General features: G+C 46.6%; 1 protein-coding gene across 4 annotated transcripts in view; it reads left to right on the top strand.

The window, feature by feature from the left end:
- The first annotated feature begins 783 nt into the window (after window positions 1-783).
- Window positions 784-17,806, top strand: part of MAP2K7 (mitogen-activated protein kinase kinase 7) — a 69,027-nt gene continuing 52,004 nt past the window's right edge. For 3 of the 4 annotated variants that reach the window (XM_044994614.1, XM_044994615.1, XM_044994616.1), the window contains exons 1-2: window positions 784-926; window positions 13,985-14,032. In XM_044994614.1, the coding sequence (XP_044850549.1) occupies window positions 803-926; window positions 13,985-14,032 (172 nt within the window). In that variant the 5' untranslated portion in view covers window positions 784-802. The remainder of the gene's footprint in view (window positions 927-13,984; window positions 14,033-17,806) is intronic. The other variant, XM_044994617.1, reaches the window with a different exon arrangement.

Here is a 17,806-nt window from a genome sequence, read left to right as displayed (position 1 = left end):
CGCTCTCTCCATTCCGCCGGCGGGACACGAGGTTTATTTGGAGCCCAGCTCCCAGACTCAGAGGAGGTGGGTGGCCCCTGAATGGGGGGGGATTTTCACAGGGGCTCCCTAGGAGTCAGCAGATGGGACCGACGGGGAGTCCCCAGGACTCCCAGATCAGATGGATGTTGGCGGGAGGCACAACTGCTAGACTAGGGAGTGTTGGGGGAGAGGCAGGTTCCCCATGCTGCGGGAGGAGGGGGAGGGGCAGGATTCCCTTGGGAGGGGTAGAGGTGGAGGGTCTCCCTAAAACCCAGGCCCAGAGTCTCCAACCATCTGGCTGGGAGCGCATGCGCATTACGAGTTGTCCAAGACAGGCTACGCAGGCTGAAATACCCACGAACAACCACAAGAGGGCACCAGACTCGTATGCGCAGCGGAGCCTTCGAAGGGTTATAGCCGTTGGGGACCATGGACGCTATGCGCATGTGTATTACACTTTTGCGGCTCCTGCAGTGCGAGAACTTTGCCAGCAGGTGACGCTGTGTGATCATCACGGCGCATGCGGTCCCTTTTCAGTCCGAGGGCTTCGCCTCAACGCGCAGGGGGCACTGTCGGAGAGCTGCGCGCGGACGCATGCGTACAAACGCCCCTCGTAGGCGGTGGGTGTGTGGCGGGATTACGGCGGGGCAGCTGGTTCAATTCCGCGCCTGCGCAGCGCGGCTCGCCAGGAGGTACGGCGGCTCGGCGGGCTCATGCCGCGCCTGCGCAGCGCGGTGTTTGTGTATTCTGGCTGCGAGGCGGCGCTGGCTCCGGGGGGAAGATGGCGGCGTCCTCGCTGGAGCAGAAGCTGTCCCGCCTGGAGGCCAAGCTGAAGCAGGAGAACCGGGAGGCCCGGCGGAAGATCGACCTGAACCTGGAGATCAGCCCAGCCCGGGCCCGGCCCAGTAAGGGGGGGCCGCGAGAGGAGGGGCCCTGGGGGATGACAGGGGCCCCGGGGCGGGGTCTGAGCTCTGGGGGTCTGGGAGGGACCCGGGATGACAGGAGCGCGAGGGGAGGAGTCTGAGGTCTAAGGGTGGGGGTAGGGGGCCCCGTGGGAGGGGGCGATTGAGGACTGGGGCTCTGGAGGGGAGGGGTCGGGGGGTGTTAGTGAGGGGGAGGGGATTGAGGCTCGTGAGTAAGGGCTGTGAAGGGCCTTTGGGATGACAGGTGGGGGTGGGGTGAGAGAGTAGCCACAGGGATCTGTGCAGGGACAGGGGGAAAGGTGAGGCTCTGGGGAGGGGAATTGGAGGGTTGGAGAAGGGGGCTAGGGAGAGCCCTAGGTGGGGAGGGGGATTGGAATCTGATGGAGGTGGGCCTGCAGTTGGGGTGGTGGGGAAGGACTGTTCCAGGGAAAAGGAGGGATCCGGGCTGAAGAGGTTGTTTTTTGGAGTTGAGCAGCGTAGTGGGCCATGATGGAGGTGAGAAGGGTGTGGGACCAGCAGATGGGACCCCACTCTTTGTGACAGTTTTGTTTGTGATGGAAGGAGGAGAATAGGTGGGACTGGGATCACAGTCGGGTTGGGGGGGGGGATGAGGGGTGGAAGGATGATTGGGAGTCTCTCCATATTTTAGGCGAAGAGAGAATGGTGAGGTGAATAAGGACCTCCCCAAGAGGCATGGGGTACAGTACAGCAGGGATTGCTGCTTGCTGTGTATGTGGGAGAGGGATGTTCAGGTAGAGATGACAAGAACCAGGGTTGCCCCCTACCGCCAGGCCTATACGAGGAGGAGAAGGGAGAGACCATTGGCTATGCAGGGTGAGTGAGGAGAGAGTGAGTTGATCAGGTTGCCTGGTATGTGGCATCCCATTTGTTTGGAGACAGGATGAGGGGTTCCCTATATGTGACCTGTCAACATTAATGATGAAAGTGCTTTTGGGGTGATTATCTACTGAGGCCTTAGGAGAGGGTATGTGTGCAAGACCCTGGATTGGTGGGTGTGGGAATAAGTTAGATGATCTTTATGGGTGGGATAGAGTCTGATTTTTAATGTTCTGAGCATGCAGTGATTTGGGTGGAAATGCCAGTCTCTTCTTATCCTGTCATCTCAGCTTGCAGCATGTGGGGAATATGTGTGTGTCTGTGCAAACTGACTTGTGGCACACTCGAGGCTACCAAAAGGCAAATGTCAGTCAGTTGCATAATTGTGTGAGATAGTTAGATGTGGAAATGTTTGTGTCTCCTTTCTGCTTTGGGTTCAGGCTAGTCAGCTAGAGAGGAAGAACAGTGCTTTTATCTCTGAAGCCTTGTGTGAAGGAATGAGGGTAGAAAGCATGTTCTAATAGTGAATAAGGCAGTGGACTAGGACTTGGGAGACCTGAGTTCAATTACTGCCTTAGGCACAGACCTGAGTCACTTAATCTAGCCAGTGCCTCAGTCTCCCATCTGTAATATATGGATAATACCACCCAACTTGACAGGGCTTCTATGAGGGTAAAGTCCCTTAATGAGTATGAGCAGCTCAGATATCGTGATGAGGGCTTTTTAAATTATTAGAAAGTGAATTGTGTAATGAAATGATGGTTACATGATCATATGATTATATGCTCACAACAAGCCTTGGGAGTACTAGATTCTGCTGCTGGCCCAGTTACCTATCAGGCAATAATTTCTGGAGAGCGATTGCAAGGTGATGAGTTTTCAAAAGATACTCGTCAAGCAGGCTCTTAGCAGCTGCTTCGCTTCTTTTCCTCCATGGCACAGAGTTGGTGTCCATCTCCCCAGTTAGTTGTGTATTACCACCTTGAAACTGTTCATTGGCTGGGTGCTATCCTGAGTGTGTTTTGTTTTAAGCCAAAAAACTAATAAATTAATTTTAAGCTGATCTATACCAGCCTCAGAAAATCATCATAGGAATTTACTATCTAGTAACCCAATCTACTTGCTCAGTTCTACCATGGAGATGATGAAAAATCAACTATCTCCTTGCCAAGTACAAGTAGAACTTTCAAAGGCTGATCTGTATGCACTAAACATGGACTGTATTTGAGTGAGAGATTTTAATGCTTTCTCTTAGTGACTGTAAGACAGAGAAAGGCGGTGAGCATCCTGGATTCCCATTGCTTCAATGGCAACTGAAGATACTTGTTACCTTGGAACATCAGGCTCACTGGCAGCAATCAGCATAGGTTGGAGTGTAGATGGCTCTAGTGTCAGGAGGACGATGATTCCGTGTTGTGGCATCTTTTGAAATTTAGTTTTGTTCCATGTTGGAACACAAGCAAAGCCTTTCCAACATTTTTGTGAACATGAAATTGTTGATATGTCTGGTTTTGGATCAAAAGTTGAGGTTTTCTATTCAGGGAGGTTTTTGGGTCCACATAGGTGGAGGGGTGGGGGAGAAGCATGTGGATGTCTCATGCTATATAGCTTGGTGGTTAGGGCACTGGCTGGAATGTGGGAGACCCGTGTTCTAGTTCCTGCTCTACCTGCTACAGAGCAGAGTTCTTCATCCCAGATCATTCTAAATCAGGCAGAGTGAGGACTTGAACCTGGGTTTCCCAGGCTGGTGCACTAGCCATCAGGCTATAGAGCGTGAGGGTCTCTGTCTTTCAAGTCCTGGACCAAAAAACCTTCCAGATGATTGTCAAAACCAATACATCTCCACAAAATGTTTTAGCTTTGATGAAAGTTCATTTGGTCAAAAATGGTTCCATCCAACTCAAGTTGAACCAAGGCCAGTTCAGCTCTTGTATGAGAAGATCCATGCTGTGGTGAGGGGATAGGTGTTCATCTTGGATATCATCTCATTTAACGGAGGCACTGATGAATAGACACCTAGGGCTAGGCTCCAACAGTTGAGGACTCCTGGGTTCTAAACCTGGTTTACTGTGTTACGCTGGGTAAGTCATTTCTCCATACTTCAGTTACCCCAGCTGTAAAATGAGGATGAAAACAATCCTTTTTGTCGAGCCTTTTGACAAAGTACTGCTCATTTTTTGCAAGACCGCAGTTAAGGGGTGGGCTTGTGAGTTTATAAGGACTTGAAGGGTGCAGGTACCAAGAAGAATTGTTATTTAGGATGCTTCGACAGAACATGACTTGGAGTAATAGGCTGCATGTTAAGGGAAGACTTCCTGCCTGTGAGATCTACTAGCCCAGTGGCTCTCAACCCTTCCAGACTATTGTACCCATTTCAGGAGTCTGATTTGTCTTGCGTACCCCCAAGTTTCACCTCACTTAAAAACTACTTACTTACAAAATCACACACAAAAGTACAAAAGTGACACAGCCACACTATTACTGACAAATTGCTGACTTGCTCATTTTTACAATATAATTTATAAAATAAATCAACTGGAATATAAATATTGTACTTCCAATTCAGTGTATAGTGTACATAGTGCAGCATAAACAAGTCATTGTATGAAATTTTAGTTTGTACTGACTTTGCTAGTGCTTTTTATGTAGCCTGTTGTAAACCTAGGCCAGTATCTAGATGAGCTGAGGTACCCCCTAGAAGACCTCTGCGTGCCCCCAGGGGTACACGTAACCCTGGTTGAGAACCAGTGCACTAGCCTGTGCAACGGCTTCACCAAGGAAATATGGTAGAAGTCCCCTTGACATTGACACTAGGTTGGACAGAGCCTCGGAGAATGTACTGGAGGAAGCAGTCTTGCATTTGGGCCCCAATGAGTATAGATGAGAAGCACCTATTGGGGCTTTTATCCTGCTTGGAGACAGGACCAAATCCTGTAGTGAAATCTGGGCTTGTCTTAGCTGCTCACTTCCTCCTTGCTCCCACCGTTCTGTTGCTCCAAATGAAACAACCCACAACTGGTCCTCGGAGATCTCTGGCCTGGCTGCCCAGCTTCCTTGGATTCATCTGTTGGGCTGGAAGAGCAGGAAGGCTTTGCTGTGTCCTGCCTTTTTGAAGCTCATTGGCATGTTGCTTCCCTGGTATTGAAAATCAGTAACGAGGGTGCGCAGACTGCTAAGCTCAGGCCCTGGTGCTGGCCAGTTGGTGCTTGGCTCGGCTCTCTTGGCTTGTTATGTGAGGGAACTGGAAATGCCGAGATAGAGAATCATAGTTGTGCTTATTCGAGAAGCTCAGCAAAGAGGGTTTTCACGGAAATGTCTAAAGGGCTCTCAGGAAGCCCACTTAACACAGGCAATGGGTGCATCCATGTCTGGGCACTGTTGATTTGCCATTCTTGATCTGTGGTTCAAGGCGGCTTCATATCCTGGGAATTCTAGAACCCAGCCAGAATGCTGATCTGCCCTCTGAAGGGTTAGTATCCAGAACAATTGTCCAGATTGGTTCTGGATGACAGCCATGCTAGTGCATTGAGCTGGCACAGTAACGAGGGAGAGTATGAAGGAATAAAGAAAACTGATCTGGTTTCTAAGTCAGTTTTGTAAAAACAGCACAGTGTTTGGCTTAAAATTGCAGTGGGGACTCTCATGTCTGAACATGGAGTGTCTGCAACCCAAGGCTGAGAATCTGTGAGTGACACAGGCTGTAGTTGCCTTTTCAATGCCCAGGTTGAGTTAAATACGAAAACAATCAGCATAAATAGTGACAAGTAAATTGGACTTTAAAAATCATCTCATTTGTTATAAGCGCCGGTAGCGTTAGTGACAAAAAAAGAAATGAGCTTATTTACCAAATAACAATTTTTAGAGTATTATTTATATTCCAGTGGTACCTACATGCCCTATCCAGCAAGGAGCCTCATTGTGTTGGTTTCTGTTCATACACATAGTGAGGGACAGTCACTGCCCTGAAGAGTTTATCATCTAAACAGCCAAGGGTGGGAGGTGAAACAGAAGCATGTAGAGGGTAAGTGACAGGCCCAAGATTACCCAGTAGGTCAGTGTCAGAGCCAGGAATAGACCCTAGATCTCCCAAGTGCCAGTCCATCTGCTGTCCACTGTACCACACTGTACCATGCTGCCTAGAGAATGTGGTGTCTGAGGATAAAATACAGTTTAAAAAAAAAAGGGTTCAGATGGCTTTGTCTATACACTAAACTCTTCTACTGCAAACAGTTTTTAGAGACACTTGTCAGTACTGGTCTAGAAGCATTTTTGGTGATTATAAAAAAATCCCTAAATCTTCTATTAAGTGTTGTTGTGGTTTATTTTTAAATAAAAGAAAACATATTTTCCTCCCGTTGGATGGCAAATATCTCCCTGTGTGCAAGCTCAACAACACACCCCTTTAGCATTGGCCTGCTAAACCCAGGGTTGTGAGTTCAATCCTTGAGGAGGCCACTTAGGGATCCGGGGCAAAAATTGGTCCTGCTAGTGAAGGCAGGGGGCTGGACTCGATGACCTTTCAAGGTCCCTTCCAGTTCTAGAGATTGGTATATCGCCAATTATTACCTACGAACCGAAAAGTGAAACCAACTGCAAACAAAAGTGAAACTGACCAGTCTGAAGTTCAGTTTGTGCCAAATTGCGGAGACGCAAGCATTGGAAAGAAAAAATAGCCTTTAATGATCTCAGGTGTGTGTCAGGAATCCAGCACAGGATGATTCTTGGCCGGCTGTTGTCCCTTTAAATCTGAACAAATGACAGTTCCCGTTTGTAATCAACACATTGCCTGTGGTATCTTACAACCTGGCGCATCAAAAGAAGGGCAAGAAAAATTATTAGGAGTATGGAACAGCTTCTGTATGGGAGAGATTAAAAAAGACTGGGGACTGTTCAGCTTCTAAAAGAGACAAGTAAAGAGGGATCTGATAGAGGTCCATAAAACCAGGAATGGTGCGGAGAAAGTGACCAAGGAAGTGTTATTTACTCTTTCACATAACGCAAGAACCGGGGTCACCCGATGAAATTAATAGGCAGCAGGTTTAAAACAAAGATAAGAAAGTACTTCACACAACGTACAGTCAGACTGTGGAACTCATTTCCGGGGGCCATTATGAAGGCCAAAAGTATAACTCAGGTCAAAAGAAAAAATCCATAAGTTCATGGAGGATATGTCCATGAATGGCTATTAGCCAAGATGATCCGGGACAAAACCCCATGCTCTGGGTGTCCCAAAGCCTCTGACTCTCAGAAGCTGGGACAGAATGACAGGGGATGGATCTGTTCTGTCCATTCCCTCTGAAGCATTTTGCACCAGCCATTGTCAGAAGACAGGATACTGGGCTAGATGGACCATTGGTCTGACCCAGTATGGTCGTTCTTATGGTCTTTAAAAGATCTGTACGAGTAGACTCTTATGCCTGTGTTGAGTCCCTTGGATGGATCAGTGCCTTAGAGATGAAAGAGCTTTGCTAGGTCACATATGGAAAAATTTCCAACTCCCTAGGGAGGCCAGTGGAGGATTGTTCCTCGTGGAATTTTGCTAATTTTCATTTTAAATGTCCCAAATTTGAGGCTTCTGCTGCTTTCCTCAAGACCCTTCTACAGTCTAATAGCTCTTCTTGTTGGGAAGTTGTCCCCCCACCAATCAAGCTAAATCTTCTGTTTCATCTCATGGCTGCCATGTGCCACTTGAATTGCTCCTCCCCTCTGGCAGGCAAACCCTCTTTCTCCCTTCATTGTCTTGTAAGCAGGCTACACAATTGAATCCTCTGATAGGGACCTTGGGGTTTTTTCACCTTTCTCAGCTGTACAGAGTGTGGATTGCCTGCTGGGATCATCTGGGCATGCTTTAGTCTAACCCAAGGTATTGAGTTCATTACAGGAAGTAACTGGATGGAATTTAATGGCCTGTGATAGGCGAAAAGATTAGACTAGAGGATTGAATTGGCTTCTTCTGGCCTTAAACGCTGTGAAATAGTGTCCAGTGAATAACAACTTAAGGGAATCTGTCCGCTCCAGGTAGAGGGCTCTGGGATACTGATGCTGTCCTCAGAGATCGCTGAGATTCCATGGTGTGAAACCAGGATTGAGAGATGTTTGGCCCGTCGGCATTGCCCTCTGGTGACTCGCGCAGGCTGTGCATCAATAGCTGCTGGCAGAAATGCTGCCTTTTTATATTTGGGCTAAATGAATCGGCGAGAGTTGTGAACAGCTCTTGTGTGACTGGTGAAATGATGCCTGCCTCTCCCAAGAACAGTGTTGCCTGGGATAGTTTGCATAATGCTGATCAGTCTTATGAGAGACTCCCCCAGAGGTGACTGTGCTTTTTGGTTGCTCTGTTCGTGATGTCTTTTTTCTCAGATAGCCTTGAAACTCTTGAAGTGGTAGATTTAACTGCATGCACTGTGGCGGAGGCCTGAATAGGAGGCTTGCTGCTACAGCCACCCGCATCTTATAGCCTTAGCTGAAGCTGATACTTCTTTCCAGCACCAACCTGTTGGGCAGCTAAGCTTTGTTGCCTGTGGAGCATGGTCTGTGCTTGAAGGTGAACAAAAGTAACTTGCTGGGCCTAATCCTGCAGCCTGCACTCGGGTGAGTAATCCCATTGAAGACAGCAGGACTGCACACTTCAGTAAAGGGAGGCTTATAGGATCAAGCCCAAATCTTAACGGAAGGATGTGTAGATTGCTGCATTTTAACTGAATCCAGTATCGAAGGGCTTATTAAACCACCCAGTGCTGAGTTCAGTTTTCTATTTCTCCTTCCTCAGCTGAGGTCTTTCTTAAAGCTGCAGGGCCTGAATTCTGTGACCAGTTTGCAGGTGGTGGGTGGAGCACACCAGAGACCCATCCCTCCCATGTAACTTCACAATCTAAAACAGACTTGCTACTGGGATGTTCCCTTCTGCTGTTCGGTTAAATTGAGTAAACGAGAGAGAAATGTGCTCTGGTGAAGAAACCAGAAAACAAAAACCAGTTCAGCCCAGTGAATTTCTTGGGTGTTTTAGTTTTTTTCATTTTTTTTTTTAAACAGCATTTTCCCTGTGAAGGATTTCTCTGAACCTAGCATCAGTGAGGGAGATATTTTGAAACATCAGGCTCCAGTTGCTTTCTGTAAAGGAAAAGCGTTGCTATTTTAAAGGGAAGCTTTGAGAACATTAAGAGACTTATTAGATCTATTAAGAAACAAGTGGAGAATTATCTGTCAAGAAACATACAGGGGAAGGATTGAAGGGGTGGAATCAGGGGATATTGAAGAGATGGGAGTGAACCGTTAGTGGGTTTTGGTTTATTAGCATCTAGGAACTGCAGGGAGGTGGATCTGATGATGTGGTTCAGTATGAAGCTAGCCAGCTCATCTTACTTTCTCTGTCATCAGTGCTGAGGGTGGTTTAGGAGTATAGGACTGGAAGGATCCTCCTGGTTCGAGAAGTCCAGTCTCCTACTGTCGCAAGCAACGCCAGCATATCATCCTGTTCATAAATTCATCAAGCTGCATCTTAAAGCGAATTAGGTAGTTAGTTCCCTTTACTCCTATTGGAAGACTGTTCCAGGCTATTCTTATTCTGTCATAAATGTGAAAACCACTGATTAGTGCTGCAAATGGATGCTGTAGCCATCAGCGTGAGTTTTTCTGACTGGACCTGCCTAGTATTGAAGGAAAGGGTAGAAAGCAATCAATCAAAATAGGCTGAAATCACAAAATTTGATCATTCTTCTGAAATAAAGTGTGAACATTGCCAAGAGTTGTTGAGCAACAAGAGAGAAGGGATTTGTGCCCATCTCTAAAAGACTAGAAAATTGGTTTCTTCGGATTTAAGATCAAATGTCCCATTTAATGAAACTCTTGCTATTGAAATGGATGAACAAAACATACATGAGCTTGATCCTGAAGCAAGGCATTTTTTGAGGTTGCTGGTGTCAAGACCGTAGCCACAGTGATTGTGTAAGTCCCTGCTCTCTTCATTCACAAATGGTCTTAGTTTGCCGTTTGTGACGAGGACGAAGATCAGTGAGTGATTATGGCATAACAACTATCAGATGGCAGAGAATCTTCTTTTGTGCCAGTAATACTACACACAAAATGAACGGTTCAATGAAATGATTGAAGCAGTTTGCCCTGGATATACTTCTTCTAATGGATTGAAAGTGGCAGGTCTGTTACTAGACGCTGCGAGTGAAGAAATGGGGGGCGGGGGGCGAGGAAATGAGCTTAAAAGGTTGATGTGAACACTTCTCCCACAAACATTTTTGATCCTCCTAGGCATGGTACAGCCCCTCTAAACTTGTCTGCAAATCCAGTTTTGCTTCAGATCCCTCCTTGAGATCCAGAGATGCCTACAGGAAAATGCCAGCTGATAGATTCAAACAGCTCGATCTATTTAGCTTAACAAACATAAGGTTAAGGGGTGGCTTAATCACAGACTGTAAGTACCTACATCAGCAACAAATATTTGATGATTGGCTCTTCAGTCTAGCAGACAAAGGTATAACATGCATAAGGGGTAGAGTTTTTAACAGTGAGGGTAATTAACCATTGGACCAACTTTTCAAGGGCTGCGATGGATTCTCCATCCCTTTTTCTTCTTTTAATCCCAGAGCATCTTTGCAGACACTGGGAGCAGTACAGCATTACCATTCATTCCTGTCCATGGCTTGTTCTTCCCGTAAGCCGAGCCTGGCCATGACATTCCTGCCATCTAGTGGGTGGTTGACCTGTAGGTCGGACTAACCTTGCCTGGGTTTGCATTATTTTTTCTTTCTTTCTTGTATTTCTCCATCACTGGCAATTTTAAAATCGAGATTGGATGCTTGTTTAAAAGATCAGTTCTACTTCAAAAGGAATTATGGTGGGGAAGTTCTGTGGCCTGTGTTGATAGGAGGTCAGACTACATGATCACAGTGGTGATTTCCGGCCTTGGTACCAGTAGGTAGAAAGCCAGCAGAGATTTTTGCTCTTGATCTTGTATATTTCTTATTTACATATAAAAGAAATCAAACCAACACAGCGCCTTCCAGCTGTGTCCACATCTGGCCTATGTTAACCTTTGTTCTTATTCCCAGTTTTTGAGCTTGTGGTTTGTGGTACCACCTGCCGAAAAAATCATAGGCCAGTCCCACCCCCAGTCATGAGACTGGCATAAAAAACATGAGATTTGGAAAAAAATATGAATTTGATGTTTCTTATTTGCCTTCTGTTTTTGGAGCTGTTTTTGGGGGGTGTCATGTTTTTCAGCCCCCCCCAACTTATTTTCTTTTCTAAAAATGAAAGAGGAGACTCTCCTGTACACACACAACTCCCAAGAGTGGGGCCTGAAGGAACATTACAGAGCAGTTAAATCAGTTGGCAAGGCTGCATTCGTTGCATCTTGGACCGTAAGCTCTTCGGGTCAGGGACTGACCCTACCTAACCCTAAGGCTTCTGCTGCCCGTGGAGCAGGAGAAGCTTCAAGCCCCTGAACTACGATTTTGGCAGAGACATGAAAGAGCTGCTGACGTTCACCTTCTTATTTGAAAATGTGTTCACGTCCACTTGGAGTACAACTGAGAAGTGACTGTCCAAACGGCCCCGAGGCAGGGGGCTATATGTTCATTGTGTCTCAGTGGTCCCCAGTCAGATGGGCGTGGCCGTCCCTTAATTTCCAGTGCTACAAACTAAGCCTGGGGTCTGTGTCAAGCTGGATCCATTCCTCCTTGGGCATCAAGTGACCCTTGGTGATTCCTGTCCCCTTAGTGCATTTGTCCAGGCATAACTGACTGGAACTTAAACCATCCTGGTGATGCACAAGAAGGAAGCGAATGCAGCGCTCCCTATGGGCTAGGAGGAGTAAAAAGCAGGGAAATTCTATTTTAGTTATTTGTCAGTGGATCGGACTCCAGCACATATACAGAGGCAGGCCTGAGGAGTAAGTGAAGGTGCTCTTCAGAGCAGAGCTGTGCTTTGTGCCTACGTGTGCATCTGCTACCAGTTTTGGATTCTGTACAGTTCTCTGCGCTTCAGTTAATTCTCCTTTTACAAGATGCTCACTGAGCTGGGAAGTGAGGGGTGATGTGAGGTGGGGGTGGCCACTTCTGTTCAGGTTGGGGGAGGGGTGGAAAAGTCAGGCGTATGCCTTCCGGGGTTGTAATTATAGCGAATGATTTGACAGACGCCTGCCTACATCCGTCGGAGAGAGTCTCAAGCAAAATTTCCAGACCTGGTGAACTCGGTGATGAGCTACTGTCTCTTAATCCTGTCAGGCAACTGTATCAGAGGGGAGCCGTGTTAGTCTGGATCTGTAAAAGCAGCAGAGAGTCCTGTGGCACCTTATAGACTAACAGACTATTGGAGCATGAGCTTTCGTGGGGGAATACCCACTTCGTGCATGCGTCTGACGAAGTGGGTATTCACCCACGAAAGCTCATGCTCCAATAGTCTGTTAGTCTATAAGGTGCCACAGGACTCTTTGCTGCTGTACCACTTTAAGCAGCCAGGAACAAAGTTGAAGCTAGACAAATTTAGATTGGAAATAAGGTGTATATTTTACACAAAGAGAGTAGTTAACCATTAAACAATTTACCAAGTGTTGTGGTGGATCCTCCATCACTGACGATTTTTAAATCAAGGTTGGATGGTTTTGTAAAAGCTCTGCCCTAAGAATGATTTTGGGGCAGGTCTCTGGCCTGTTATACAGGAGGCCAGACTAGATGATCACAACGGTCCCTTCTGGCCTTGGAATCTGAGAGACCCCCGCTGTGCTTTGTGTAAGTAACATGTTGGTACTGTATGAAATCAGTGCAGCCAGTATTAAATGGATTGGAAGCTGGGTAATTGCTAGATCTCCAAAAGTAATTGGCCCAATGTTCCTGGCCCAGTGCTATTTGTCAGTGATCTAGAAGATGAAATGTGTGTTGGGAAAATTTGCAGCCGATGCAAGGGTTGGTTTAATGGTGAGTAGTGGTAAGGACAGGTCAGTTATACGGAGTGGTCAGGATCTCTTGGTGAGCTGGACTCATTTGAGCAACATGTGTTTTTAGTACACCCTGATGGAAGATCATACACCTAGGAACAAAGAATGTAGGTCATTGTAATGGCATGGGGGACTGTATCCAGGAAAGCAGGGTCTCTAAAAAGGACTCTGGGTCATTAGAGATGATCAGCTGAACATGAGCTCTCAGTGCGGTGCTGTGGCTGAGGGCTATTGCGCTCCTTAGCTTTATAGATAGGAGAATATCAGGTAGGAGTAGGGAAATGGTGTTACCTCAGTATACAGTATTAATGAGAGCATTGCCAGATGCTGCATCCAGTTCTGATGTCCACGCTTCAAAAAGAATGTTGAAAATTGGAAAAGGTTCAGAATCGGGAAGAAGGTCTGGAAGAGATATGAGGAGCACAATCTCTCATAGATCGTCAGAAAGATTAGGAGCTGGCTTGATCATGGTCTATAAGTGGGGAGATGAGTTCTGATAGTAGAGGGCTCTTTAATCTATCAGACAAAGGCATCGCTTGATCCAGTGGCTGAAAGATAAATTCAGACTAGGATAAGGTGCAGCGGAATTAACCATTGGAACAATTTACCAAAGGCTGTTGTGGGTTCTCTGTCACTTGAAGTCTATAATTCCAAGATTTGACATCTTTCTAAAAGATCCTGCCTTAGCTTAACCAGAAGTTATTGGACTTGATGCGTGATTGAGTGGGTGAAATGTGGCCTCTGTTGTTCAGGGGGGTCAGACCAGATGATCACAATAGTTCCTTCAGGATTTAGATTAATCCTGCAGACTCTGTTGGGAAGGAGGTGGAATCATGAGCCTCTCCAAATTGTAAGCAGCCCAAGCACTGTGATGGGGCAGAACATGCCTGACTTAATGGGAGGGAGGTAACAGGGACATGGCCCAGGTAGGTTGGAGGGGAGGCCGGGGCACCAGCGTAGAGGAATGGTCTACAGAGAGTTTGCTGCAGTGGAAGGAGATGGGAAGGGAACAGCTGCTGCCTGCACATTTGAGACACTTGGGGAATGGCTGCCCAGGGCTCCGAGGTACTTCACTGTATGGTGCATCCCATTTTTCACCTTGTCTGTCGCCCTCTGTTGGTTTCTCACCATTCTCCATCCCTCACCCTGGAATCAGTTCGCCCCCCGCCTGGAATATGATTTGATTTCTTTTGATGACTCGATTGTTTCTGTTGTGATTTATCGTGTTGTTTTTTTCTTCCTTTTCCCAATCCAGTTATTGTGATCACTCTAAGCCCTGCTCCCGCTCCGTCCCAACGAGCAGGTACCAAACTTTTTATCATCGCGGCTTGGATTTCCTGCATCATTTACTTAACGCTTCCTTCAACTGCATAGAAATGCCACCTGTCTGACTTCCCTCCTGTCTGTCTCCTCCTCCCCTCCCCCGTCTGTCCCATACCCACCTGTTACCACCACCATTGATCCAGCGTACATGACCATTTACAGCTAGGAACAGCATTAGGTAAGGCCTCCCATAGGAACATGTCTTTACTTGCCCACATGCTCTCCTGTCCCTCCACCACTGGAATAGCTTTGGCCACCGCACCTGCCATCTGAGGCTCTCAAAGCATATTCCAGAAGCAGGTAAGTATTAAACCCCCCCAGACTATAGGTAGGCAGTCCTGGCCTCCACCACTGATATGCAGCCACTTCTGGGCTGGAACGCAGCAGCCATTGAACAGCACACACCAGCAGTGTGCTGTCAGCATTGTAAGCTAGCAAGTGAAGAAGAATCCCGTGTCCAATTGAAACTACCGCAGCAATGGTAGGGGAAGGCAAATTTTTTCTATGTTGAAATTCGGTCAGGACATTTGGGCTGACATCCCTGTTCTCTGGGTGCTGTGGACTCCTTGATAGCCACGAGGGGCTGGATTTCTGGGGAAGGCTTAGATACTGTGTCGATGGCACAGGTGTGAATTAAATATGGTGTATGGCCACCAGGTGGCTTAGCACAGAAGCAGGAGGTATTTTTATCTGCCTTCCACATACAAACCCCAAAACATTTACATTCCCATTTGAAGAACCACCCGGGACCTCTGGAGGAATCTTAAAGTATGATTATTATTTGTATTAGAGACCTCCAACTGAGTTCCACTGTGCCAGGAGCTGCATACACACAGGTGCGAGAGTCCCTTCCCTGAAGAATTTAGTCTAAATAGCTGTGTGGGTGTGAAAGGAAGGGTTATGGTCGCCAGTCCCACTCTAATGCCTTAACCACAAGACGACTCTCGAGCTGTATGGGCCTCCATATCTCTCTGGCTGGAGCAGACAGCTTCCCCGAGAGTCTGACTCTCAGAGGAGTGAAGTGGCCCTTCCCAATTTTTACCATCCTGGGCTGAGAGTCTTTTGTATCTCCTAAGCTAAACAGAACCAGACCAGGTCAGTACTTGGATGGGCGACCCAAGAGGTGGTGTTAGTGGCTTATTAGGGGGTACTCTTCTCACTGAGTCAGTTCTGAACACAGCGTGCTCTCTGCACGTGATGTGCTGCTAGAATGGCCATCTTCTGGACAAATGCCCATCTGGCCTTGTCCCCAGCTCTTACACTTTTATCCTGAGTCTCACATTATTGGGTGTGTTTCTTAAAGCCTCAGCTCTTGGAGTCATGTGATTCCACGAGGATCTCAGCTTTCTTTTTTAAATAATTTTTCAGCCTTCATGGCTGCAGAAAGAAGCTGAAAAACATGAATCCTAAAGGCTCAGAAATCAGAAAGCAAATAAAATGTTGAATAACATAAAAATTATTTTATTCCAAAAAAAAAATCCTGTTTTTTTTGTTTTTTTTAAAGCCAGTCTCATGATTGTTGGGACCAGACTCATAATATTTGAACACTGGAGCTTGACCACACAGAAAGGAGTTTACGACTTCTTACGGTCATTAAAGATCTCCTGTTCTCTTTATGAGATTTGAGGGGTAGTCCTGGTTTCCACTCTCCAGTTCTGTTCATTACATCCAGTCTGCCTAAATTCCCCTTGCAGCTGCATTTGGGAACAGGTTTCTTCACTTCCTGCCCTAAACTGTTATTTAGAGATGCTGTGCACTGTTAAGCAGCTCTTGCGTTCCACCCCAGATTCAGCCACATTTAACTGTTGTCAGTGAAGCAATCCCAACATTGGATTGTTTTGCAGTGATTTGCGTTGCTGTGCACTGTTAAGCAGCTGTTGCGCTGATCCCAGAGTCAGCTGCATCTGAGAGTGGCAGGTGAAGCAGTCCCACTGTTGGGTTTTTTTTGCAGCTGGTTAGTCTAGCATTCTGGGATCCTTCAGGATGAAAGGTTTAGTTTAAATATACAATGATCATCTGACAATTTTTTCTTCTGTGTTTTACATCTCTCCCACACACCGATGTCAGATTGTAACACTATGCTGATAGACTTTGCAGATATGTCGTGCAGAATTTCCCAGACAGTGAACTATGAAATAGTATTTATTTTTATTTAAAAATTTTAATTGTCTTTTCTAGGCCAGAAAAAGAATACAGTATTAGTTGATTCCCAGCCTTGAACGTATTGCATTGAACTGTCCATTCCTGAAACAGTGCAGTGAACACATGCTTTCATTGCAGCAGGCAGAAATTTAGATGCCAGGGCGATTCCCACCTGCATTTCTGAGCCTCCTGTTGGTGACCACCCTACCTTTGACCCAGGCTTTTCGAAGCATCTGTATAGAAGATACCAGAGGGGTAGCCATGTTAGTCTGGATCTGTAAAAGCAGCAAAGAGGCCTGTGGCACCTTATAGACTAACAGATGTATTGGAGCATGAGCTTTCGTGGGTGAATACCCACTTCGTCGGACAGGACTTTTTGCTGCTTGTAGAGAAGATATCCATTTGCCCCCATTACGGCGGCAGTCTGGGAATCCAGACACCTAGGTTCTGTTCCTGGCTCTGCTCCTGTCCTCTGGGGTGACGTTGGCCAAGTCCCTCACCTCCCTGTGCCTCTCTTCCCAGCTCTCAAATGGAGGTGGAGCTACCCTCCTTCGTTAGGTAGAGAAGCATTCACTGCAAAGCGCTTTGAGAGTCTCCAGTGGCTATTAATTGTATTATTTATACAGCCGTCTCTCATTTTGTTCTTTTAGAATGCTCCCCTGCCACCAAGGTGCTCAGTAGCCCAGGAAGGTTATTAAAACCTTAGTAATGGAAATAGAACTCAGGAATCCTGACTCCCAGTGGCCTGCCCTAAGCATTAGGCCACACTCTCCTCCCAGAGCTGGGGATCAGAGAGTTCCTCGCTCCAAGAGCCTCAGACCGTGGTAAGACTGAGGCTCAAAAATCAGCCTTTAAAACCCAAGCCTCTGTGCACTTTTCATGTAGCTTTTTGCCATGGGAAGCAATGCCATCCATGTGTGTCATGCCTGTAAGGGTCACATTCAAACCCACCACGTTCACAGTTAAAGGGGGAACTGAAAAGCTTTTTAGTCTGCCAGGGCCAGAGTTCATAACGTCCATTGCTGGAAAATCATTGAGCCATCATGTGCCCTTAAGACAGGGAAACTGTTTAATTCCCAGTATTGCTACTGTGGTCACGGGAAATGCCGGACTTGGGTCTTGGCAGGTCTGTAAGAACCTAAACGTTTAACAACAGCTGTATGGCGATGAATTAAGAATGACATTCACAACCCTCCCACCAAGAAAAAAGAAGAAATTAATAACATCTAAAAATAAACAGATCAGAAACATGAGCAGTTTTGACTCTGCAAATAAGTGCCAAAGACTCCCCATTGCTATTGATTTAATGTGGAAAGCACCCAGATACTAGGGGGATGGGTAGCAGAGTCAGACACTTAGGTAGATTTATAGACAGCATGTCTGCGCCTTATGTTGTGTCACTGATTTGGTGGGGGCAGTCTATCTTTAGAAAGCTTTACTGTTCACTTTTAAATCCCAAATATGTTAGTGTTATTTATTTTAGCTGGGAATTAGGCAGCTGTTGAAATTCAGTGGAATATGGGTCCCATTTACCTTGGGCTTCTTGGAAAAATTTGACCTATTTTTATTATACTAGCACCTGCAAGCCCCCAGCGAGACCAGAGGCCCAGTG

This window comes from Mauremys mutica, chromosome 20 (assembly GCF_020497125.1).
Source record: "Mauremys mutica isolate MM-2020 ecotype Southern chromosome 20, ASM2049712v1, whole genome shotgun sequence".
Taxonomy (NCBI): domain Eukaryota; kingdom Metazoa; phylum Chordata; order Testudines; family Geoemydidae; genus Mauremys; species Mauremys mutica.
Note: the sequence above shows the minus strand (reverse complement) of the source record. Positions and strands in the feature narration are given on the sequence as shown.